At 41.6% G+C, this 26,971-nt stretch overlaps 1 protein-coding gene across 1 annotated transcript; it reads right to left on the bottom strand.

Moving 5' to 3' along the window:
- Positions 1 to 2,135: 2,135 nt before the first annotated feature.
- LOC128533512 (E3 ubiquitin-protein ligase HECTD3-like) lies at positions 2,136 to 25,840 on the bottom strand. Its single transcript, XM_053507798.1, has 21 exons — positions 25,316 to 25,840; positions 23,839 to 23,999; positions 23,665 to 23,757; positions 23,442 to 23,568; positions 22,444 to 22,565; positions 22,231 to 22,344; positions 20,504 to 20,586; positions 20,146 to 20,311; positions 19,946 to 20,027; positions 19,645 to 19,827; positions 18,917 to 18,969; positions 18,724 to 18,788; positions 18,507 to 18,610; positions 12,103 to 12,219; positions 11,604 to 11,693; positions 11,205 to 11,411; positions 10,657 to 10,786; positions 4,473 to 4,547; positions 4,211 to 4,292; positions 4,050 to 4,121; positions 2,136 to 2,360 (listed from the first exon to the last, which is right to left on the bottom strand). Exons 1-21 carry the CDS (start codon positions 25,670 to 25,672, stop codon positions 2,276 to 2,278), a joined length of 2,568 nt encoding a protein of 855 aa, XP_053363773.1. The 5' UTR covers positions 25,673 to 25,840; the 3' UTR covers positions 2,136 to 2,275.
- Between the last annotated feature and the right edge of the window lie 1,131 nt (positions 25,841 to 26,971).

The raw sequence follows: 26,971 nt of genomic DNA, 5'->3' as shown, positions 1-26,971 counted from the left end.
ATCGACTATAATCTCCTTGGTTTTCTTGGTGTTCAAAGCCAGATTGTTTTTTGAACACCATACTGTTAATTTCAGGACCTCCTCTCTGTAAGCTGCCTCATCTCCCTTTGAGATGAGTCCAATCAATGTCGTGTCATCGGCAAACTTGACTATAAGATTATTATTGTGAGTTGGATTACAATCGTGAGTGTACAGACAGTACAGGAGGGGGCTCAGCACACAACCTTGTGGGGATCCGATGTTCAGTGTACAAATGGAGGAGAGATAGGGCCCAAGTCTCACAGACTGGTGCCGGTTGGTGAGAAAGTCCTTTAACCAGTTACATATGAAAGAGGGGAAACCAAGAGTGATCAGTTTGGTATGGCCAAATCATTTGTTTGTTACGGGGCTTCAACTGTGTCGCACAGACTGAGAGGACACACAAGCAGACACAACAGATTGGACTTAGTTTTAGTGATTTTAGCGAAAAATGTGAAGGATAGGGAAAGAAGGAGAAGCTTAAGCAGAGAACCAGTACTATGGGTGCTTTCTGAGGTGGGCAGTGGCGTGGATTGACAGTGGCTGTAGACAGGGGTTAAGGGATGGGTAATACAGAGTGCGTGCAGTGGCCAGAGTGAACGCGGCTGTGTAGGAAGATTAAAGCTGAAGCGCTCGTGCTAGATCCGATGCGCCGGTTGAGGGAGAGAGCAGCCGTGTAAGGAAATCAGGGATGCGAATCGAAGCGCTGGAGATTTGGAAAACATGCACCTGTAATCAGAGTTGCGGGAATCCTGTGGATTTAAGCAGAGTCAAAGTCAGAAAGGGAAGCAAAAGATCAAAGCCAGGTAATCAGTCAACGCAGCGGACAATTTCCTCGGCAAAAAGGGGTCGACAGCGTAAAAGGCAACAAAGTATTCTTGGCAAAAAACTAGACACAAATACACAGAGTAATTCGAATAATTCGGCAAGGGATGGTTGCTTGTGCGAGAGTTATACTGTATAGAGCAATGTGAATAATAGGGAGCCGGTGAACGAGGTGGCAAAAACGAAGCCGTGGAAAGGATTCGCGGTAATCATGGCTTGGCTCGAGCAGGGGGCATGACCCGGCATACCGTTACAGAATTCAGTACATCCACTAGATCTCTGAACCATTTTAACAAGGATCCATTCTTTTAAATCTCCAGTATCATCCAGTTTCTTCTTTGTAGAGAAAAACCAGGCAAGTTGAATTAATTACCAAGAACTGAATAAAGTTTCAGTAAAATACAGAAACCTAGTGGCCTCAGCTAGAACAGACAGCTGTTATCTGAGGACTCGTGACTGCAGTCGCTCGAGAGTACAGGACTGAAGTTTTCTACAAGTCTACCTGAGCCTTCATTAAAAATGTAAGTTGGGTGTCATCTGCATAACAATGGTATGAAAATCCATGCGATGATATGGCCTTACCAAGAAACCGGGTATAGAGGGAGAACAGAAGAGGACCAAGTACTGAACCCTGTGGAACACCAGTAGAGAGTTTACGTGGGGCAGATGTAGATCCCCCCCTTCAGTCACACTGCTACACCTACTGTATCACAAACCTTCTGAAATGAAATGTTGATGGTAGTTGTGATTAGCATTCTGGAAGGATTGTGTCGAATGGGCAGGTGGGGGGATTAGAGTTTCAAATGATGTGCCGAATTTCTTTCGGTTGTCAGGTTTAAAAATTGTGCTCAAGGAGGAGAGGGAGAGTCCAGAGATTGTACTGTAGGGGTTGGAGTAGGAGTGAAGATCTAGCATATAGTATAATAGCCGCTATTATTCCTGATCTGCCTGTCCCTTTAATTCTAGGTCTTTATTATTATATTATTTAACTGTGTAAAATATTACTGAAATATGTCTTTATGAATGCTGTGTACAGTGTAAAGTCTGTTTTATTTATTCATTTTGCACCATAAGATATTGTATGACATTTTGTTTTACAGCTTTTATTCATAGCTGATTATTACCCCCATGGGATAGGTATAGTTTGAATACAGAAGTTGTTTATCTGTAGTTTTGGCAACAGTGTGACAAATCACTATGGATGTGTCAGAGAGATGTCTATCTAAGTGAAATGACAGCAAATTAAGTGACATAACATCACATTTTAAATAAATGAAACAGGACACTTGTGGTGGTGTGTCACTGCAGATAAAACTGCAAAACTTGTGTTGTGTTTTATTTTACACAGCTGTTTATATGGCTTCAGTACAGATGTGTACATCCAGTACAGTGATTGTGTTGATTTGTTTTAGTTACTGATGGTGTGTTTCTGTCACTCTTCCCACGGATTCATGTCTGTGTCGATGGCCACGCAGTTATACGCAGCGTAGCGAAGTTTCTCCTCACACACCTTAGCACTTCACAACACACACACACACACACACACACACACACAGTCACAAACCATTTAAATTTAATTTCAACCATAAACCCATAAAGAAATAATGTACATTAATATCTACACAGCAGGGGAAATATTTATTTAATTCCCTGCTAATTTTCTAAGTTTGCCCACTTACAAAGAAATAAAGAGTTTAATTTTTATCATAGGTTTATTTTAAAGAATAGAAACAGAAACCAAAAATTCTGAAAAAGGACATAATATAAAGGTTACAAACTGAGTTGCATTTTAATGAGCAGTATAAGTATTAGATCCCCAAGCAAGACATGACTTGGTACTTGGTGGAGAAAACCCTTGTTGGCCAGAAGTAAGATGTTTCTTGTAATTGGTTACCAGGTTTGCAAACATCTCCGGAGGTTGATATATATACTGTACAAATATTCTCTAAATCCTCTAAAGGTTTCTTGCCTGTCGCTTGGCAACTCGAAGTTTCAGCTCCCTCTATAGAGTAGATTCTCTACAGCATTGTGGTCTGGAGACTGGCTATGCCACTGCATGATCTTTATGTGCTTCTTCTTAAGGCACTCCTTTGTTTTCTTAGCAGTATTTTTTGGGTCACTGTCATGCTGGAAGACCCATCCATGACCCATATTCAGTGTTTTGGCTGAGAAAAAGGACGTTCTCTTTTACAATGCATGGCCCATCGACTGGCCCATCGAAGTCAGCCTGTACAGTCAGCCTACACCTTTAGCAGAGAAACAGCCCTAAGTCTTTATTTTTCTACCCATCCCGAGGCATCTGGAGATTGTGCCAGCTTTAGTAGACAAAGGCTAACCCTGTGAGGATCCTGAGGCATCCAGAGAAGGACCAGCTCCAGCTGGAGTCTGCTTCATGATGGTTTGGAGCTACACATGCTGCTCCTGGGGGACCTTGCGAGTGTTGCTCCATGATGGCGGATTACAAATGATTTTTTTGGTGACTTGCTCCCAACTGCCTTGAGATCATTTGCAAGCTCCCCCGTATAGGTCTGGGTTGATCCCACACTAAAATAGACAAAATCTTGTATGGAGCTCCAGACCGAGGGAAATTGACGGTTATTTTGTATTTCCTTCATTTGCCAATAATTGCTCTAACAGTCTCCTTCTCACCAAGCTTCTTGCTGAGGGTCTTGTAGCACATTCCAGCCTTGTGCAGGTCTACAATCTTGTCTTTGATGCCCTTTAACAGCTCTTTGGTCTTGCCCATGGTGGCGAAGTTAGAATGGAAGACAGCGATTCTGTTTGGACAGGTGGTTTTTATCCACTGTGGCAGAAAATATTAAAGGGTAACCTTATATGGTAAAGAAAATGCTGTGTGTCAAATTGTCCAGGCTTAAGGTGCTACTTAGCAGTTATAGTGATGACAGAAGGGCTTGCAAGATTACTGCTAGATGTTGCTCAAGGTAACCAGGTGGGGCATCCATAATTTCAACACCCCAGCTTTAGAGAGAAAAACAGGTAACGTCTGTCCAGCAACATATAATTTATAACCGTTATATAATGTGTGTTTTTACTGGATTTCTGATTGATATTCTGCCTTTATCCTTAAAAAATATTCCTATGATAAAAATTATAGACCCTTCATTCCTTTGTAAAGGGGGCAAACTGACAAAATCTGCAGGGGATGAAATAATTATTTTCCCCACTTTAGACATGAATAAACTCACCTTGGGTATTTTGGTAAATAAAGCGTGCTGGAACATGTCGAGGACTGAGGAAGAGCATCTGTGATGTCAGATCTTCAAACAAGTACACAATAAAAATGTTAAAGTAAATCTACTGTAGATATAACACAGACACACCCACACACACACACAGTGCTGCTTACCCTTGTTTATCAGGGTAGATGCAGATTGGTGCAGGAAGACGACTTCGTCCCGTCACAAACCTCAGGAACCTGCTGCGGTCCTCTGATGAATAATAATAATAATTAGATAATAATAATAATAATAATAATTATTATTATTATTATTATTATTATTATTAACATTATTATTATTATTATTATTATTATTAATAATAATATTTATAATTTATATATTTTTTATATTTATATATATTTAAATTTGAGAAATGAGGAATTAACTGACCGTTGGTGAAGTTGGTTAGCGCCTCCCACATGTGCTGCACCCTGACATCATTCTGATCCAAATCTTCATAACGAGCTGAGAGAGAACAAACACCTTCCTTATTACAAACACCAGCATTATTAACACATCACAAGACTTATAAAACATCACAACTATTACAAACATTATCAAACACCACCCTTATTATAAACATGGTCATTACAAACCCCAAATAAACACCCCTTCTTCTTCTTCTTCTTTCGGCTGTTCCCTTTCAGTATCGCCACAGTGAATCATCTGCCTCCATCTAACCCTATCCTCTGCATCCTCTTCTCTCACACCAACTAACTTCATGTCCTCTCTCACTGCATCCATAAATCTCCTCTTTGGTCTTCCTCTAGATCTCCTGCCTGGCAGTTCCAACCTCAGCATCCTTCTACCGATATATGATTGATGACGTACTGTGCTGTGACGTAGCTTCATGTTTTTGTATCGTTGCCGCGAAAAGTTTGCGTTTGTGTTAGCGTTTAAATTACATACTTTTTTCACTTATACAATAATAATATTAATAGCAACTAGTTTTTACATCTCATACTATTTGGCTTCGCCTTTTTCTGCGCTTTTTGGAGAACGCGCGAGTTTCTTCTTCTAAGAACAACAAACAGAATTCAGCTCCAAACAACTAAAACTCTGACTCAGGTACGTTATCATGTCTAATATTCAGCTTGTTCAGTGTGTGGAGTGCAGGATGTTTAGACATTCTTCCTCCGTCGTTAGTAATAATTTTATTTGTGATAGGTGTGTGTTAGTGAGCACTCTGACGGAGAAGATATCAGCGTTAGAGGAGCGCATCCAGACTTTAGAGAGGGTTAGAGAGTGTGAGAGCAGCGTTATTCCTGTAGCGGACAGTCTGGGTGCCGCAGGCGGAGATAACCAGCCCCTGACTCCGGCATTAGAGCCCTCACAGCGGGGCAAGTGGGTGACGACTCGGCGGCATACTCGTTCAGCCAAAGCTAATGCTAAGGCTAGCCCACCGGAGCACACCTCTTCTGCGCTTCACGTGTCCAACAGGTTTGCTCTCCTCAGTGATGCACCCGCTGAGAAACCTGAAAGAGCTCTGGTTATAGGAGACTCTATACTGAGGCACGTGAAATTAGCTAGACCTTTAGGGGCCCCAGCGGCAGTGGTTAGGTGTATCCCGGGAGCCAGAGCACCGGACATAGCAGGTAATCTTAGGGCTCTAGGACAGCATAGGTTCTCCAAGATAGTAGTACATGCTGGAGCTAATGATATACGCCTTCGTCAGTCAGAGGTTAGTAAGAATAACTTTATAGAGGTGTTTAAATTAGCGAAGGCGATGTCCGATGGAGTAGTATGCTCTGGTCCCATCTCAATGAGACGTGGTGACATAACTTACAGCAGGTTATGGTCGCTGAACCGCTGGATGTCCAGGTGGTGCTCCGAAAACAACGTGGGCTTCATTGATAATTGGAAGACCTTTGAGGGCAAAGCTGGCCTGTTAGGACGGGACGGTGTCCATCCCACTCGGGGAGGTGCTGCTCTCATTTCCTGTAGTATAGCTTATAGTTTCAGAAGAGGCCTAGTTAATCGGTGACAATCCAGAGCCCAGGCCAGGGAGCAGACAGACAGGCTAAACCAACCGTCTGCTAGCTGCAAAGAGTCGTCACCCAGGGTTCACTCTATTGAGACTGTGTCTGTACCCCGAGCTAAAATCAAATTTAGAAAGACTCAGAAAGTCTGTTTTAGTAATAAAATTAACATAAAGACCACAAACTCTGATCACACTAAATGTGCAGCCGGCACCTCTGATCTGAAGCTAGGACTGTTAAATATTAGATCTCTCGCATCTAAAGCAGTTATAGGTAATGAAATTATCACAGATCAGGAATTTGATATACTCTGTTTAACAGAAACCTGGATTAAACAGGACGAGTATGTGGCTCTAAACGAAACTAGTCCTCCTGGATACAGCTACATACACCAGCCTCGGTTAACTGGTAGAGGAGGAGGCGTCGCAGTTATTCACAATGATAATTTGACTATTGTACAAAAACACGGACACAAATTTAATTCATTTGAAATTCTTTATAGTAACATAAGTGTATTTAACTATATTAAGTCAGCTCAGTCGATCCCGCTAATTGTCATTTACAGACCTCCAGGGCCGTACTCGGAATTTTTTAGTGAATTTGCAGATTTCCTTTTAAACCTAGTCGTTTCTGTAGACAAAGTGTTAATTGCTGGAGATTTTAATATTCATTTTGAAAACCCAGAAGACCCTCTGAGAACTGCATTTATGTCTATACTGGACTCGGTAGGAGTAAATCAGTGTGTAGTAGGACCCACTCATAAAGCAGGTCACACTTTAGATTTAATAATATTATTTGGATTAAGTATAAGAAATTTATTCACAATACCACTATCTGAAGTTATCTCAGATCACTATCTTGTCTCAATTCAAGTGTGTCACAATAATAATGTACACACAGCGCCGCGCTACCGTATGAAACATACATTCACATCAACTACCAAACAGAGTTTTATCAGTAATCTCCCAGAGTTCCCAACTTCGATTAGATCACCGTCTGACCCCACAGAACTCGATCAGGCGACTGAATATTTAGAGTCTAATGTAGCTCCAGTTAAAAGAAAAATTATTAGAGATAAGAAACTTGCTCCCTGGTATAACGATCACACGCGCACTTTAAAACAGACCGCTCAGAAATTAGAACGTAAATGGCGTCAAACTAAATTACTAGTATTTCAAATAGCATGGAAGGAGAGCATCCTGAACTATAGAAAAGCTCTTAGTGTAGCTAGATCAACATATCTCTCCACTCTTATAGAAAATAACAAAAATAATCCTAGATTCTTATTTAATGCTGTAGCCAAATTAACCAGAAATAAGACCACTGCAGAAATCTCCACAACAACATCATGCAATAGTGAGGACTTCATGAACTTTTTTAATAATAAAATTGTAAATATTAGGCATAAAATTGAGGTTTTGAAACCGAACAATGTAATTGATGCAGATGTTAATCTAGCCATGTCAGATCAGAACCTAGAATACTTTACTCCCCTTGAAGAGAATGAACTAATTTCACTCATCTCTTCTTCAAATTCATCAACCTGTATATTAGATCATGTACCGACACATTTTCTTAAACAGATAGTACCAGCAATAACAGAACCCCTGTTGAGAATAATTAATTCTTCACTTAGCATTGGTTATGTTCCAAAATCTTTTAAATTAGCAGTTATCAAACCAATAATTAAGAAACCTGACCTCGACCCCTGTCAGCTGTCCAGTTACAGGCCAATATCAAACCTCCCCTTTATCTCTAAGATTCTGGAAAAGATAGTAGCGGAGCAGCTATGCTCATATATACATAGAAATGGCATACATGAACTGTATCAGTCAGGATTTAGGCCTCATCACAGTACAGAGACAGCGCTCGTTAAAGTAGTAAATGACATTCTATTGGCCTCTGATCAGGGTTGTGTAACTATGCTTGTATTACTTGACCACAGTGCAGCTTTTGTTGATCATCACAACACCGTTGATTATACTATTCTTCTTCACAGATTAGAAAATGTAGTGGGAATTAAGGGTACAGCCCTCTCCTGGCTCAGATCCTATCTGACCCATCGTTATCAGTATGTAGACTTAAATTGTGATTATTCTGCATGTTCTTTAGTGGAGTTTGGCGTTCCGCAGGGTTCAGTTTTAGGTCCACTGCTTTTTTCCCTTTACATGCTTCCTCTGGGCAACATAATCCGTAAGCATGGTATAAGTTTTCATTGTTATGCTGACGATACACAGTTGCATGTCTCAGCAAAGCCTGATGAGAAAAAACAGCTTACTAAAGTTGAGCAATGTGTGCAGGACATAAGAAATTGGATGCTAATTAACTTCCTTCTGCTAAATCCAGATAAGACAGAAGTTCTAGTCATAGGACCGCATACAGCTAGGAGTAAAATTTTAGATCACACCGTAACTTTAGATGGCCTTTCTGTTCCATCAAATGCAACAGTGAAAGACCTTGGTGTGATCATTGATTCCAGCCTTTCATTTGAAGCACATGTAGATAATATTACCAGGATAGCATTCTTTCACCTCAGAAATATTGCCAGGATAAGAAATTTATTGTCGCTAAACGACGCAGAAAAACTAGTTCATGCTTTTATCACCTCTAGGTTGGACTATTGTAATGCCTTACTGTCTGGTTGTTCAGCTAGATGCATAAATAAGCTTCAGCTAGTCCAGAATGCAGCAGCAAGAGTCCTCACTAGAACCAGAAGATATGAGCACATCACCCCTATCTTATCCTCACTCCATTGGCTCCCTGTGAAATTTCGCATTGATTTTAAAATACTACTCTTGACATATAAAGCATTAAATGGTCTCGCGCCGCAGTACCTGAGCGAACTGCTAGTGTCTTACGATCCGCCACGCCTACTTCGATCAAAGGATGCAGGCTGCTTGTCAGTCCCGCGTATTATGTAAAATACAGCTGGGGGCAGAGGTTTTTCTTACAAAGCCCCAAAATTATGGAATAGTCTTCCAATTAGTGTTCGGGACTCAGACACAGTCTCAGTGTTTAAGTCCAGGCTAAAAACCTATTTATTTAGCCAAGCATTTTTATAAATAGATTTGCCATAGGTAAAGGAGCAGATCTGGGAGACTCATGGACGTAGAGTATTATGGTGAACTGGTATGTTTAGATGCTGTCTTCCTCACTCTCATTGATCACTCAGGTTTGCTGACGGTGAGGTGATTGTTTGCTTTACATGTCAGGAAGCCCTCATGTTTGTGTTTCCTTCTGGCTCCTCCCTTTTAGTTATGCTGTCATAGTTAGTCCTGCCGGAGTCTCTGCTTGCACTCTACAGTTAATATACATTCACATTATACATTGTGTGACTGTGACCATACCTAACTGCCATCTCTCCTCTTCTTCTCTTTCCCCCCCTCTTTCTCTTTCCTCTCTCCTCCTGTCTCCCCCTTTCACTCTTTCTCTCTCTCTGTCGAGCTACACATGTTGTTCCTGAGCTGCCAGTGATCCAGGCTCCCTCTGCCCTCCGGACCTGTCTGACCCATCCTGGTGCCCTGCTTCTGGCTGAAGATCTCGTCACATGGATGCCCCGTGTGTCTCTCTGGGATGCGTCTGGTGTCTGGTGATGGTTCTCTCTACCTAGAAGACGGTTCTGGCCTTGACTGGTGTTGGCAACTGTTTCTCTGGGGACTTGACAGTTTGATAGTTCATGACTGGAACTTCTTACAAGTCTACCTGGGTCTTCAATAACTACCTGGACTCCATATTAACATCAATTAACATCAGCTATTATAGCTGAACTGCCTCCCACCCTACACACTGTATAAATGCAGATCATTTACTGCTTTCTGTTTCACCCAGATGAGGATGGGTTCCCTGTTGAGTCTGGTTCCTCTCAAGGTTTCTTCCTATTACCATCTCAGGGAGTTTTTCCTTGCCACTGTCGCCCTCGGCTTTCTCACCAGGGACAAACTGACCATTTTGATTCATACAAATTCACATTTCATACAAACTTAAATAATTTTTATTGACTGTGTAAAGCTGCTTTGCGGCAATGAAAATTGCTAAAAGCGCTATACAAATAAAATTAAATTGAATTGAATATTCACAATCTCCTCTGAACATGTCCAAACCACCTCAATCTGGCCTCTCTGACTTTATCTCCAAAGCATCTAACGTGGGTTGTCCCTCTGATAAACTCATTCTTAATCCTATCCATCCTTCTCACTCCCAAAGAGAACCTCAACATCTTCAGCTCTGCTACCTCCAACTCTGCCTCCTGTCTTTTCTTCAGCGCCACTGTCTCTAAGCCGTAGAGCATCGCTGGTCTCACCACTGTCCTGTACACCTTTCCTTTCATTCTCGCTGATACTCTTTTATCGCACAACACACCTGACACTTTAAAACCACAAATAAACACCAGCATTATTAAATTAGTAGAAACACTGTCATTATTAACCATCACCACTATTACATACTGTACAACATTACAAATACAAACCTTACTAAACACCACCACTGTTATAATCACCAGCATTATTAAACACCAAGTTTGGTAACAAATATGATAACATAGAGTTAGAATAATTAAATTATACATTAATATAAACTATAAATCACCGACTCACTCAAGTGTTTCAGGGCTTCCAGATTGATCTCTGGATCTCCACACACTTTCTTCTCCACTTCCTGCCACGTCAGGAGATCCAGCACAGCCTGAGGAACCACCTTCATCAGACCTGCCTGTATGGCAGCTAACTGGAATAATAATAATAAAAAAACAAAATAAATGTTAGAACATGGAATAAGATACATAAAGTAGGAATAAGAATCCATGATTGTCGATTACAAAAGTGTGAGATGAATTAATATATAAAAATGTAATTTAATTATGAAGGATTATTCTTCCAATCAGCTAACATGGAGGTTCTCGCTGATCCTTTAGGTCTTTCTTTAGGTATATTCACTAACTGCACAGGTGAGTCCATGTCCTGTAGTGTCTAGTCCTCTCTAGTGCACATGTTCCCCTAGGTGTGTACACACTCATGCCTAGCTGTACTGTGGTGTGTCATGTGTACTGGATGTTCAGTTGTATTCAGATGTCATGGTGTTTTTAGATGTGGACAGATGTTTGATCAGACATGTACAGGTTTGACCTCAGGTGTGTGTGTGCTACCTGCTCTCGACTCTCCTCCAGCCGGGCTTTCTGCACCAGATGGGTGAACTCCACACGGTCCTCGTAGCGCACGACCACCGAGCTTCCTCCAGGTATGAGCTCGACCAGACGGCCGTCGCTCAGCGGCGTGCTGTACACCAGCTCCTGACCAAACTTAAACTCAAACGTCGCTTTGTCCATGTGCACCATGGAATCTAACAGCTTCACCTACACACACACACACACACACACACACAGTCTGACTGACCCCAGCCAATCACAGGCTTTAAACCGCAACACTGAGCTGAATCTGGACACGGAGACACCGAACATAGACTTTATTCCATCACACATTTAAAGCTCACACGGCATTATGGGTAACATTTGGACACGCTGTGTGTGTGTGTGTGTGTTTCTGACCAGCATAGAGTCGACTGCAGGAAAATCTTTATTCCAGCTGACAGTTTCGCCAATTAACTGCTTCCACACCAGACCAGGCAGCGCCAGGACCTGAAAATCACACACACACACACACACACACACACACACACACATTACCATTGCTGTTTTTTTTATTTACAAGTAACACCAGTGCACACGCTCTGGAAGATCTGCTGTTGTTCTTCTTTTTACTACCTTTCTTCAGTGGCATCTCTCCATTATCGCACCTGATTAGCACAGGGTAACATGCATCCCCCCTTATATGGTGTTTAGGGGCATTGCCTATGGTAATTACATGCTAATCCTATGCGCCTTGAATGAGCAAGATCAAGTGGGATTCTTTAGGCTCACTTGGGTAAGAGCAGATCAGGATGCATGAAGCCCAGTGTGTGTCAGTGTTAAATGATGGACACTAATCCTTGAATCCCTGATGAAAGAGAAATGTATACCTGCAATGTGAAGATAAAGCCTTACTTACCAGGTATTCTTTCCCCCGGAATGCCGCGCCCATCAGCTGCCCAATCCACTCAAACTTTTGGAAATCTCGACACGACGGGTTCGGCACGTAAAAATCTCTCATCTCGCCCGCTCCCTCCTACAGAACACACAAACTTAATATTCACACATATATATATATATATATATACAGTAGTTGATCAATTGGAATGGTTATTACCGTCGCGCTCACCGCCGCGTAAAAACGTCAGCGGCCAAAATAAATCAGTTGCATTTCAAAGTCATTTGTAAAATGGCCGCCAGGTGGCGCAAAGTGACATTTTCGCTCGTTGCCGTAAATACAACAGTGACCGTTATACAGCGTATCTCTGTATCGGTTTATTGTTATTTAAGTTCTGGATTATTTCAGGTACTTTAAAAACATTGTTGGGTTGCTCATGTTGGCTCATATGAGATGTAGTTTACAAATGAACACCTGGTTGGGTTATTTTGACCCAACAACTGGTTTATTCATTATTCTTTCGTTTCTCCAAATATTAGCCTGCAGAATGTTCGAAATATTACTGTTATTGTGTCACAGGTGTAGTTTTAAGAGTTGTTTAGGCAGGAATGCGTGTGTATACAGCTCAAAACCTCCATCAGTAATTAAAGATAGCGTCTATTTAGAAAAAATGCCCCGCGATTTTGAAACTTCAGGAAATCTCCCGGCGCTCTGCGCATAACACCGGGCCAACTCATGTCGGAAAGAATTTATAAACGGTTTCTAAACATGGGCTATTGTTTTTTTTACTTATAATATTTGTTAATTTAATTTAATGTAAATGAGGTTTGGGCTCAGGACTTCGATTCGGCATCGTGATTCTCCTCTTTAATTTACTCCATAGTCTAAATCAGCACTCATGAAGTTTGATTATGGATGCGTCGGGAAAACAGCAAGCAGACTGACTCTGACCATTTAAAAAAACGTTTGCGTTTATTTTCGGACGCGCTTAAGTCCACCAAAAACAATACAGAACCATACAAAATCATTAAGTTTTTTCGTTATTGTGAGTGCCCTTAAATAAAAGTTGAGTCTTATAAAGGCATGTAGTCTTATATTGTTTTATTATATAGTTTTTGCACATTAATCTGACACAGTTTTTTCAGCCTGTCACGGCGTGCGCCCAAATCAATATCGCTCCTCGCTCACTAGTTAGGCGTCCTTCCCTTCAGACATGCGAAGCAGCGGGACCGCAGAATTACACATGACTGGTGAGCTATCGTTGCTATCGTTGCCCGGGCTTGCACCCCGCGCTATAAAATACTCGGGGTTTGTTGGGTTAAAGTGGATTTTACTACACTCTGTGTATGCAACGCGCGTGCAACAACGCGGAAGTGCGGCATGCAAGCAGGTCAAATGGAACGCGCCCCGGGGACTTCAAAGGAGCGAGAGGTGGGAGGGGCCGGTCCGGCCATCCGCGGAGAGCAGAGTCAGCGCGAGCGGACGAATGGCCATTACACTCACACCGCGTAGTAAAATCCACTGTAACCCAACAAACCCTAAGTATTTTATAGCGCGGGGTGCAAGCCCGAGATCATAATAAGCCGTGCCTTTATTCCGTCATGTCATGTGGGCATTATAAGATTTGTATTGAAAACTTCTAACTAAAAAGTGGCAGCTGGCACGCCTAAAAATAGACGCAGGTTATTTTTTTAATAGTCTAAATAAAACCCCTCCGATTTAATTTCCTATAGTCTAATCAGCCCTCAACCGCACGCATAGTTTTCCCGAGCGCGAGGATTTTTTTTGTGCTAAATAATGTTTATGCAGTATAATAATTCCTATTAATCCTGGGTTGTTCTTTTAGTGTCACTATAGTGCTTTACAATGCCAGACAACATTCAAATACAAATTATTCACCCTCCCCAGGTGTGAATCGGCTGTTCTCACCTATACATTCAGGGGAACTGAAATGCACTTCTCCCCACTTTAAAAACCTCTTGAATCTGAGGCTCTTCTGGAGACTTTCAGTGATTTAAATTTGTGTAATTTTAATCTTCTGGATTCTAAATTCTAGAGTTAACATTTTTAATCCTTGGAATGGAAGAACTTGAGATTTTCCTTATAATAGCGTAAATTGCATTGTTTTTAATCAGTCTATACACAATAATCTTCTTTGGTATTTTTATTTTAAAAAACGGGTATGGGGGCTATCTTGTTTTATTAATCCTTGTGCCTGGTTTAGGTTTGGTATTTAGTGCGCATCTGTTATATTACAACTAAATACCTTTTATTGGGGGTTAAGTGACTGATGTGCCTAACATTTTTCAGCTGAGCCTTTGTTTCACTGAATAATCAACCACCGCGACACCCCCCTCTCTCTCTCTCACACACACACACACACACACACACACACACACAGAGCCGACCAAATCATTAGCACCTCCCTCCCCCAGCACAGCCATTTACTTTCTATCCATTTACTTACATCTGAACTGAGTCGTTTGGGTAACATGGGTCGAACCCCTTACAAATCATAACAGTCTACTGCATTTCATTCTTATAATAACGCAAAAACACAAGCGGGGCTGAAAGACCGACATCTGCGGACGCAGTAGAACGTCCTAACACTGTTTTAATTTTATGGTCATATATTTCAGTTAATAAATCTACTATAAATTTAAAGAACACAAGAAATAAGATGACACAAATCCCTACACGCTTCTTTTCTAATTACAAATGATAAAATCTAAAGGCTCACTGTGTTAACATTTATTGTGCTAAAATTTGATCCTAATAAGATTTGATTTAATTTGAATTCTAGAACAGTGGCAGCTGGAACACCTAAAATAGATGCAGGATTTTATCATCTAAATAAATATGCTTTTTTAAACGTGGGCTATTGTTATTTACTTGCAATATTTGTTAATTTAATTTAAATGGGGTTTGGTCTCCAGAATTTTGAGCATCAGGATCCTCTTCTTTACTTTCCTACGTAGAATCAGCGCTTAATCGCACGCATAAAGTTTTGTAACTTCGTTTAATGTTTAATAGTAAATAATGACCCCCCGTTGCGCTGTACCACCGCTCGTAAAACCTTATGAAATACAAGTTAAAGACAATTATGTTGATGATCTGCCACGGCTTGCGTCTGTGATAGGCGTGCGCCCAAATCTACTATCGCTACTCGCTCACTCCGTAGGCTCCCTAAATAGGCAGCAAAGGGACGGAGCCGCCTCTTCGTGACGGCTGTTGATAATTAACGTTAATATGTTCTCGGGCTTGCTCCGCATTATAAAAGCAAGGCGCAGAGTTTTGTCTGAGGTCTGGGAAGTACGTGATGTAATGGAGAATATGAAAGAAGCATGTGAGTGGGGCGATGTGACGCGCCCCATTCTAGTGTCCTTAAACAAGAGGACAGCGCGAGAAAGAGCTGCGCGAGCTCCTGCGGCATCTTCACTCCCGCACCGTGTGTTAAGTTTTTACGTCAGCGAGGACTCGCGCCGGCCATCGACAGCGGGAGAAGCGCTGCCTCCGCGTGCTCAGTTCTGCCACTCCGCGCACCAACACTTATCGTCAGCTGTGTGTCCGCATGCCAGTGTGGCACAGCCCCCGGAGCTGCACATGCACAACCTTTATCCCATTCTTTCCATTCTCCCTCCTTCAACACTTTCCTTCCCCATTTTGCCTAAATAAATTACCCTTTTCCCGTAAGACCTCGCCTTGTGTCCGTGCTTTATGGTGCCGCCCATGCAATATGGGTCGAATCCGTTACAGATCATAACAGTCTACTGCATTTTATTCTTATAATAACGCACAAACACAAGCGGGGCTGAATGACCAACATCAGCTAACGCAGTAGAACGTCCTGACAATGTTATAATTTTATGGTCATTTATTTCAGTTAATAAATCTACTATAAATTTAAAAAACACAAGATATAAGACGACACAAAACCCTACACGCGTCTTTTCTAATTACACGTGATAAAATCCAAAGGCTCACTGTATTAACATTTATTTTGTTTAAATTTGATCCTAATAAGATTTAATTTAATTTGAATTCTACATTTGTACTGTAATTTTAGTTCTGTGATTATAAATTTGTTTAAATACAATGTTTTACTTGATTTTATCCGCTACTACGTGCAGTTCTAAAACTCTGTGTCTCATTAATCCAGCAAAGAATGAACTAAGGCACGAGGCGTCAGCCTGTAGTTATATAGCGCCACTCAGCGGTAAAAGCCAGCAAACGCACAAAGCCAAACGGTACCGCCGAGCGCGGCGACGGTAGGACCTACATTCCGATTGATTAACCACTGTATATATATATATATATATATATATATATATATATATATATATATACAGGAGTTGGACAATGAAACGGAAACGGAAACACTGGCCAATTTAGTGTTGGAGGTTTCATGGCTAAATGTGACCAGCCTGGTGGACGATCTTCATTGACTGCACATTCCACCACTAGGAGCAGAGTGTCATGGTTTAATTAGCAGAGTAATAGCACAGTATTGCTTAAAATATTGCAATGCACACAACATTATGGGTGACATATCCAAAGGAGTTCAAAGAAGGACAAATTGTGCGCATCTCGCTGGCACATCTGTGACCAAGACAAAAGTCTTTGGGATGTATCAAGAGCCATGGTATCCAGGGTAATGTCAGCTTAACACCAAGAAGGACGGACCACATCTAACAGGAGTAACTGTGAACTCAAGAGGAAGCTGTCTGAAAGGGATCTCCAGGTGCTAACCCGGATAGTATCCAAAAAACATAAAACCACAGCTGCCCAACTCACTGCAGAATTAAATGTGCACCTCAAAACTCCACCAAAACTCTTGGTCTGGAGCTCCACAGGGTCAGTGTACATGGCCGGGCTGCCATAGCCAAACCTTTGGTCACTCGTGCCAATGCCAAACATCTGTGATGAGTCCACCTTCACTGTCTTTCCCACATCTGGAAGAGTTACGGTGTGGAGAAGCCCCAAAGAAGCGTACAACCCAGACTGTTGCATGCCCAGAGTGAGGCATGGGGGTGGATCAGTGATGGGTTGGGCTGCAATATCATGGCATTCCCTACAGTAGGCCCAATACTTGTGCTAGATGGGCGTAACACTGCCAAGGACCACCGAACCATTCTGGAGGACCATGTGCACCCAATTGTTCAAACATTGTATCCTGAAGGCGGTGCTGTGTATCAGGATGATAATGCACCAGTACACACAGCAGGACTGGTGACAGAGTGGTTTGATGAACATAAAAGTGAAGTTGAACATCTCCCATGGCCAGCTTAGTCACCAGATCTAAATGTTATTGAGCCACTTCGGTGTGTTTTGGAGGAACGAGTCAGGAAACGGTTTCCTCCACCAGCATCACGTAGTGACGTAGCCACTATTCTGTAAGAAGAACGGCTAATATTCCCTCTGGCCTCTGAGCAGGACTTGCATCTGTCATTCCAACATAAACTAATGCTGTATTGGCAGCAAAGGAGGCCCAGCACCATACTGATAAATTATTGTGGTCTAAAACCAGGCGTGTCAGTTTCATTGTCCAACCCCCTGTACAATATAAACTATTTAACTACAAATTACTGTGGAACTTCAGTGAAATCAGGTTTCATAATCCGGAATAACACTAGTTAGTTCCTGTTTTCTTTTACCTTATACAGTCAAGTTGATACATATTGGAATTTTTTTTTTTTTTTTTCACACCACCACACTGAATTTGAAATGAAACAGTTAAGAGGTCAAGACTTTCAGCTCCAGGGCTTGACAAAAGTGGGACATGAACAATTCAGGAACTACGGCCATTTTCTTATGTAATGGCGTTTGTCAGACGGCCTTATCCAGAGCAACTCACATTTTTGTCTCATTATACATCTGAGGGTTGAAGGTCTTGTTCAAGGGCCCAATAGTTGCAACAGGGTTTGAACTTGGGACCTTCCAATCAGTAGTCCAATGCCTTTACCACTGAGCTACCCCTGCCCCTTGTTTCATTTACACACACACACACACATATATCTGGGAGTTTATTAAAAAAAAGGAACAAATGACTGACCAGTAGCATGTGGTGGTGTTCAGTGGCAAAAAATAAACCCTTTACATTATATCTATTCCAGTATTAATGACTTTGACTGTAGCAGCTATAAACACTCGTTCCCTCACCATCCTCTCTTAAAACTCCTCTGTCTATCCACTGATGTAAAACACACATATTTATCCTTCCTTTTATCATGAGTGGAGCGTGTGCTGTACACGTCCTGGTGAACGAGCTATTACTATGGAAACGTTAACGTATCAGAGGGAGTGCATTGATATGAACCTGCACTACTGTCAGATCTGCTGCTGTAGAGAATTCATCAATTCTCAAAATAAATCAATAATAAACTTCTGACCGATCAGCAGCGCCGTGCTGTAAAGATAGTGAATACCTGGTTGGAGGTTCTGATGAAGAACGGGAGCGGGACTAAACATTTGGCTGAACTGGGACAGAGCTCCTCAGACATGTCGGACAGACTGTCCCGAAAACCACCACCTACACACACACACACACACACACAGGCAGGATGTATAGACACAAGTGTGTGGACATATCAGTAAATATCATTGTATCTTATGTGAGTTTGATCAGCTGTGGTGTGACGTTACCGTTATCGATGATTCCCTCTTCGATGAATTTACATTCCCACCACTGATCATGACTCGCAGGCCACCTACAGTACATCAGAAGATCATTATAACTCACATCACGCAGCGTTACACCCAGGGCGAGTGTCTTATTAAACACTGACAGCACGACAATGTGTTCTGTGGAATCGTTTTAGATCATTAAGTGTCGTACCTGTAATCCAGAGGTTTCTCATATTTATCCGATGGCTTCAATCTCTCGTACACCTGAAACACACACCACAAACTCTTAGCAGTTCAATATATTATTTTTGCTGTTTTAACGGATCACTCTCCAGTTTTCTCCATTATTTAGTCATAGCCGTTTCCCACCAGTCTCTCTGTTAGAGCGCTCTCCCATCAGGAGGACAACCAGAGAGGCGTAACACCCTCAGAGGAGAGTGCTATACCCCCATTCCGCTTGTGCCACGCCCATGATCGGCTGGTGTCGCCATGATTGTTGTGAGACTGCAGGTATGCCATCCCAAGGCCAATCTGCTCTCTCGACACCTGGCTACGGATCACCCGGAATCAGACTCGCGATCGCTGGACGAGTGTTTAATGAGTCTTATGGAAGCATCACCGACCAGTTTCAGATTCCCAGTAAGAACCGAAATCTGATCAAATCCAAGAAGGAATGAAAATATGAATGAGATTCAGAATTAAACTGAAAATCAAACCTGAGAAGACGAAGCAGTAACACAACCAGAGGGGACCAGGCAAACGGATTTATGATTCTTTATCAGAAACTGAATTTAAATGTAAAGAGTCAAATTCAGAATCTCAAATCAGAATCCAACAAAAATTGGATTTAAACTCAAGTTTAGATTCATACAGATAATGAAATAGTTATGTAATCTAGATGAAACACATTGTGTGTGTGTGTGTGTGTGTGTGTGTTACCTGAGTAAAGACAGCGTGTTTGCACTTGGGGTCGAGGCTGGGGTTTTCGCGGTGCTCCATGGCCAGGCGGCGGTGGATGTAGATGGAGGGCAGGCCGCTGGGTTTACTCGACTCCGAGTCCTTCAGGCACTGAGTGATGAGAGCTGAGCGACGCAGCGACAGCAACAGGAACTGCTTTATGTCCTACAGGAACATGAACAACATAACATCATTTGCTAATATTAACAATAATTAAAACTCTTACTACTGAGAATAAATAATTAGGCTGTAACAGAATAATGCTTTATGCGTGGCTTCTCACTTTGATCTGGTTGAAGGTGCCGAGGCTGTAGTTCCACGTAGGTACCAGGTGGGGCAGCAGACGGTCCAGGATAGTGATGAACCTGCACAAACATCACACACATCAGCGTGATACTAACATACTAATAACACTAAGACTGAGCAAAACACACACATACACACATTACTTATAAATATTAAAGCCTTGTTTGATGGTGCTACCTCAGGATAACTAGCATGCGGCGGTACAGGACGTCAGGCGGCGTGCCCTCCAGTCGCGGGTAGCGCACCAGGTTGGATGACTTGAACATGTCGGCGTTCAGACCCAGGGCTTTATCACAGGAGGATATAATCTTCAGCCCTCTGATCTTTACATTAAGCCCCCCATCTGAGACACACCACACACACACACACACACACACACACACACAGAGGATGTTAGCTTACATTCATACCTATGGCGATAATTAAACTGAACCCAGGGTCAGGATTAGCCACAGGGCCGAATGCACTGCTCTACTGACCCAGAGTGTGTGTGTGTGTGTGTGTGTGTGTGTGTGTGTGTGTGTGTGTGTCTGACCTCTACACTCCTCAATGCGGATCTCGATGATGGGTAAATGTCTGCTCATGTCCTCTAACACACACACCTCTCCGGTCAAATCACTGTTAACACACACACACACACACACACACACACACACACACACACACACACACACACACACATTTATTACTGCACGCAGCTTTAACCTTTTAATCAGCGACATTTACTAGAAAACATTGAAAGCAATCCGTTCTCCATGATTTATTTTTATTTGTTTTTTAAGTAACACATGTAACACACACCTTCTGTACGCCCTGATTTTTTGGATGATTTTTTGGATGAAAATTTCCTAAATGTTTTTTTGTGATGTTGATTGTGTGAATAATGGCACAGGAGGGTTTTGGGTTTTGGGTTATCATCCATTTTCATCATTTTATAGTAACATTCAGATTAATAAAAATAATAATTAATAATTATTATTATGATTATTATTACTATAGACCAGTGGTTCTCAAACATTTTCTGTCGTTCCCCACTTAAGGCGGTGGGCGAATTTTCAAGCCCCACTTGTCAACAAAATGATAACGAAAACGGCCAAGTGTACTATTTATTGAAATATCAATTTCTAAACCAATAAGATCAAATAACACCAAGTTCAAAACAGATAAAAATACACGTGCAATTGTTATAACAGGCTTACTTCGTCACTTATCTAGAGCTTTCTTACAAAGAAGTCGAGTGCCTTATTAACGTGACTGGGGTGTGTTGTCTCTAAGTGTCTTCCTACTTTGTTTGGTCTCATGCTGTCTGCTGCCAGCGGTTTAAGACACAAAACACACACAGGTCTCTCCTTCGCCCCACCATCAATCCAAGCGCAAAATAGGCTTCATCATAGGCTTTTGGTTGATTAGGCTGATGATGCTGAATCACCTGCTTTTTTGTGGTCCATGTAACAAATGTATCCATTGACGTTATTATACTCACTATATACAGTACGCTACTGACCCGATGTTATGCTCTAGAATGCCCCCCCCCCCCCCCCCCCCCCCCAGATATATTTCTTCTCTACAGTGTGTTTAAGCTCCATCCGCCTTAAATTATACATGTTTAAAAGCATAAACACTATTATTCTCTACGGCGCAACGAATGATTTAGGGATCATCGCAAAAAGCCGCACAGCAACAAAAAGCGTAGAACGATATTGATCTTCCCTTCTGTTCAGCGCCTGAAGGATCAAACAGCAACTTTGTTACCACACTGGAAACTAGAAATGCCAGACTAGTACTGCCTGATAAAATATTAATGTTTAACAAAAATACCGAAACATCAGCATACACATTGGAATAAATGAAATGACATATATAATACCGAATGTTTCCTTATATATTGTTCCTCTGCGATTAACATGCCGACGTTAAACCGTTATTGTTGCACTATGGTTCCACTTTTTCTCTGATGTTATTTTAATTTACTTGTATTAATGATCCATTTCCTTGCATGTGATTGTTTAGTTTTGAGTGTCCGATGTTTATTGTCAATAAAGAAAAGCATGAATTAGAATAGGTACTTTCCTATTATTTTCCACTAATTCCCTCCCGTTCGTTGCGCCCCACCTGTCATATCTGTATTCCCCACTAGTGGGGCGCCACACACTTTGAGAACCACTGCTATAGACAGACTTTGTGCTGTAATGCTGAGCCTTTATTTCTTCCTTAAGACTTTATTCTCATCATCAGCGTGAACTGACTTTGAGAGGAACTCACTCTTCTATGGTGACGTCGCCGTATTTCTGCAGATTGTCTCCTTCACCTCCGTACACGCTTATGAGTTTGGGCGTGTAGGTGTCGTCCGTCGAATCCACACTCACCAACAGCTTACTGAAAAAATAAATAAATAAATAAATAAATAAATAAAAGTAAAATAAGAGCATCAACTACAGAATGTGTGTGTGTGTGTGTGTGTGTGTGTGTGTGTACCTGACCACGGTTCCTTTCTTCATGTGTAAGCGTATCCAGTGCTGTCCACTCATGCCGTCACTCTCCCAGAACGTCTCGGTGTCTCCATCGGTCAGACACGTGGCGCCGCCGCTCACGTCCGTCTTCACAAAAACACGCGCATCAACACTCACTCGTGAACCAATACAACACACTACGTAACACAGACGAATATCTAAAAATATTTGACCTTGCTGTGACCTTGACCTGTATTAGGATCGGGTCAGAACTCTCTGAACTCTGTATAAATCATATAAACATCCAAGAACTGACAGTCGACGCACTCGGCACCTGCTGGAGGAGGAATAACGCAGTAACCGATCATCACCTCATCCAGGATCAGGTCTAATCTGCTCCCGAATAATGGGTCAGTGAAGGAATGTGCAGTTCCTCTAATGACCACTAGAGGAGTGTCAATCCCCATAGAGGACCAGGTTAAAATGTCCAACCTTACAATAGAAATGGACTTATTTACAGTATTTTAAAAAAATCAGTTCACGTGTCCATGGATGGTCAATTTTAAGTGACAGCCGCATCGCAGACGTCCAACCGTTAACTGTCTACTATACATCACTTAACTGGAATACGTGTTGTTTAACTCAGTATATGAAATGTAGAGTAGATGTGGAGACGGGATGAGGTGCAGGGCACGCATGATGGACTTCAATCAAATGCCTTAGCGTTTAATTTACCATTAGCGGCCTTAGCATTTTAGCTAAGCTAAACAGAAGCTAGCTAGCTTGTGGTAACTGAGATAAGTAGGCGGGCTCCAAACAACAGCCAGGTTAAGGCGGAGTCCAGTCCTGCCAAGATGGCGACAACCAGAGCTTCCACAGCCGAGCTTTAAAACCGTTTAGAACATAAGGCCGGATCGCGCAGTGGATCTGACCAGCCGAGTGACATAATGTAATAGAGTGTGTGCAAAGGGTGGAGCATGGCAATGCCATTGTGTGTGTGTGTGTGTGTGTGTGTGTGTGTACCGAGCAGGAGGAGACATCGATTTTGTTCACATATTGCTTTACAGTGCCCAGGTTCTGATCCTCTTGATCGTAAAAATAACGGACCAAATCCTCATCACACTCAAACGTCCAGGTGGGGGGAATATACCTGCACACACACACACACACACACACACACACGTGTTAACACCCAAACAAAGTGCACAGACGGATATATCACCTTTCTCACCTGCTCTGAACCCACCTGAGTTTCTGCACGGCAGCTTCGTCTCTCTCTGTGATTTTGGGTCGAGCGCCGAGGTGGAGACAGTTTTCTGCATCTACCACCTCCTCCCACCTGACAACACCATAAACACCAGGTATACTGAGTAAACACATGAACACACACGCACGTGAACAGACAGACAGAAGTACAGACCTGTTGCAGAGTTTGTGGTCAAAGCCGAAGATCTGCTGCTGCCTCGTGACTGAGTCGAGACGTTCCACTGGAACCAGCCTTGTTCCGCCTTCTGTGTGTTTACACGCCAAGATCCAGCCCTCTTCTAGATCCACACCGCTGCAGTACTGTTCCATCTGCTCCTAAACACACACACACACACACACACACACACACAATGAGGAACTGCTCAAAATACAGCTTGCTTATAAAAAGCACAGATATGACGGAGCTCATATTCATTTTAAACAAACAGGAAAATAAACATCATGACGTCAGCTCTGTTTCAGCTGCTGTTTGAAATGAAACGTAGTCAAATGAAGAGGGTAGGGCGTGGCACACCGAGCCACAGGGCAGTCAAAATCCCTGCACTCTGCTTTACTGTTCTGGTTCAACTCTAAAGCAATATTACAATGGTGTAATCATGTAAAACACACACACACACACACACACACACACACACACACACACTGGGCAATAAGACAATAAAACACTGGCGTTATGATGTATTAACATCATGATACATGTTTATAAATACTGTTATTATCTTCAGTATTTAGGTGGATTTAAGAACTTTTTCATCAGGTTTGTTTAACTTTTAATTTTTTGTTCTCGTTAAATACATCATTTTTTGTAAAAGTTGAAAACAAAAATGCACTAGATCATAATATATTATACTGTATTGTACTTCTGTATTTCACTGTACGTGACATGACCATACTTATTCACTTGAGGTCTGTATTAGCGCAGGTTTACATTAGCGCATTAGCGCATCAGGTTTACTGTACTGTATATTAATGCTACACTATCGTTTCCATAGTAACGGACGATTCACATAGAGTGTGTATATGTACATCAGTTCAAATATAGGCACTCTGCAAATGATATGGTGCAGATTAAATAAATAGAGTGTATTTATACTGTATCTATGTGTGTGTGTGTGTGTGTGTGTGTGTGTGAGTGTGTGTGTGTGTGTGTGTCAGAGCAAATATAGGTATTGTGCAAAAACAGGGTAAATAAGTATATAGATAACTTTATTTACATACACAATACTGTATCTATGTGTGTGTGTGTGTGTGTGTGTGTGTGGTAAATCCACATGGCTATGCAGTGTAATTACAGAATAGAAAATGCTATAAAGTTGAAGAAAGTGATATAAGCAGGAATATAAGCAAGGACATTATCAAAGAAAAGTCATTCATAAATGTAACTATAAGTATCAACTTGGTAATGAAGATCAAAGTGCTGGGCGGCACGAGGAACAAAACATGTTGTGGTTGCTACAGTAACTGTTTTGATTCATTCATTGAGTGAGTGAGTGAGTGACGTCACTGTAGGAACAAAGTCCTTTATTATAGTTCGGATCAGAATGAGAGTTGAGTTACTTTTAAACTGCACCAATAATCTGATGATGATGATGATGATGATGAAGTGCTTTGATGTGCTGTGTTAAGTCTACCTTAGTTATTTTGACCCACAGGCCATGGCTGTTGTAGTACTCCTCCCCCGAGGTCCTGATACAGCTCCCTTTCTTCGGCTCGATGGTGAACTTGCAGGATTTCTTGTTCGGAGCCTGGTGTGGACTTTCCCAGGCTGGGATGAGAACAATCCCCCCTGTTCCAGCAGCTGATGTGGAGGCTGATGAAGAGGAGGAGACCGAGCTGCATGAAGAGTCTCTACAGATCTTATAGCAGACCTCCTTCGGCACGAAGCACAGACTCTCCGGTAGAGGCTCGCTCCTCCTCAAACACTCAATACACCGGTTCAGGAAGCGAATTCTCCCCAGGAGGAGGTGAGGATCGCCGCCCACAGACATACCGCTCCACTTACACTTTGATCTTTACTTCTCTTAGACCTCGTGCTGGTGTTGTTGTTGTTGTTGTTGTTGTTGTTAGCGAGGTGTAACTCATATAAAGTTATAAAGTCTACATCAGTCCCCCGCACTCACACCGCTCCGACCTGTCAAGTTAAACCACCTTTCGGGTCTAAAGGACGCCCCGCCCCCGACGTGATGACGTCACCGCGACGCCGGCAGGAAAATCCTGTCGTGTTTCCTTCTTCCTTTATTTATTTATTTAATTATTTATTTAATTTAAATCGAACAATACTCATAAAGTAAACACGTTAAACTCTGAGGGAGGGAGGAAAATAAATAATGAATATAATGATTTGTTTAAACTCGCATACAAACAAACAAACAAATAAATAAATAAATAAATAAATAAAGAGAATCTAGTGGTTGTGTCCAAGTTCCTCTCTCAGTGTATAAAGATTTATTCTTCCCTTTTTTTCCATCAACTTGAGTAACAAACGTTGTGGATGATTGACAGCTCCTTACTGTAGAGTTTTTATCATTTTACATTTATGGAGAAAAAAAAATATTCTCAAGAATAATAAATGTATTAATTGCTAAATCCTGATTTTTAACCCACATAAACATGGCAACAAAAAAATTTAAATAAAACAAACAAGGAAATAACAGATAATGTAAGTGATTTCTAAAACTCCTTTGTAAATGTACTGTACATTCATATAACCAGTAATAAATGATCTGTTGTTCCAATGTTTATATCACAGAATGTGTTCCAAACTATTATTGTGTTCCAGATTCATCTCAATGTTACATTTTCTTTCTTTCAGAAACCAGAAATATTGTTTTATATTAATGATATAAACATTGGAACAAAAGATCAATTTTATATATATATATATATATATATATATATATATATATATATATATACACACACACACACTACCGTTCAAAAGTTTGGGGTCACTTTCTAACTCCATGATGGTCCTGATTTTTATTTCTTTCTACATTGTAACGGAATGCCGAAGGCGTCCAAAAAATGCATTAATCTCCTTTGAACAGTTAATGGTGAGATGTTTCTGCTACTTCTGCTCTGTAAAGACTTCATAACGCCTCTAATCTGAGGGGCTGGTTGTTAATTGGTCATTTTTCAGGCTGATAACTCTAAATGAACTTCTCGTCTGAGGCAGAGGTAGGTTTTGGTCTCGCCCTCCTGGGACGGCCTTCATGAGAGCCAGTTTCATTATGGTGCTCGACGGATTTTGCAAATGCACTTGACACAATACTGTTCTTGCAAGAACT

Source organism: Clarias gariepinus, chromosome 11 (genome assembly GCF_024256425.1).
Source record: "Clarias gariepinus isolate MV-2021 ecotype Netherlands chromosome 11, CGAR_prim_01v2, whole genome shotgun sequence".
Taxonomy (NCBI): domain Eukaryota; kingdom Metazoa; phylum Chordata; class Actinopteri; order Siluriformes; family Clariidae; genus Clarias; species Clarias gariepinus.
This window is presented reverse-complemented; position numbering and strand designations above follow the sequence as displayed.

Excerpts from the sequence above, each read along its gene's own strand:
- LOC128533512 (XM_053507798.1), bottom strand. The coding sequence starts at position 25,672 with ATGTCTGTGGGCGGCGATCCTCACCTCCTCCTGGGGAGAATTCGCTTC. Across the intron at positions 23,569-23,664 it reads GCTGCCGTGCAGAAACTCAG|GTATATTCCCCCCACCTGGA; the intron begins GTGGGTTCAGAG and ends GTGTGTGTGCAG. Across the intron at positions 22,345-22,443 it reads AAGAAAGGAACCGTGGTCAG|TAAGCTGTTGGTGAGTGTGG; the intron begins GTACACACACAC and ends TTATTTTTTCAG.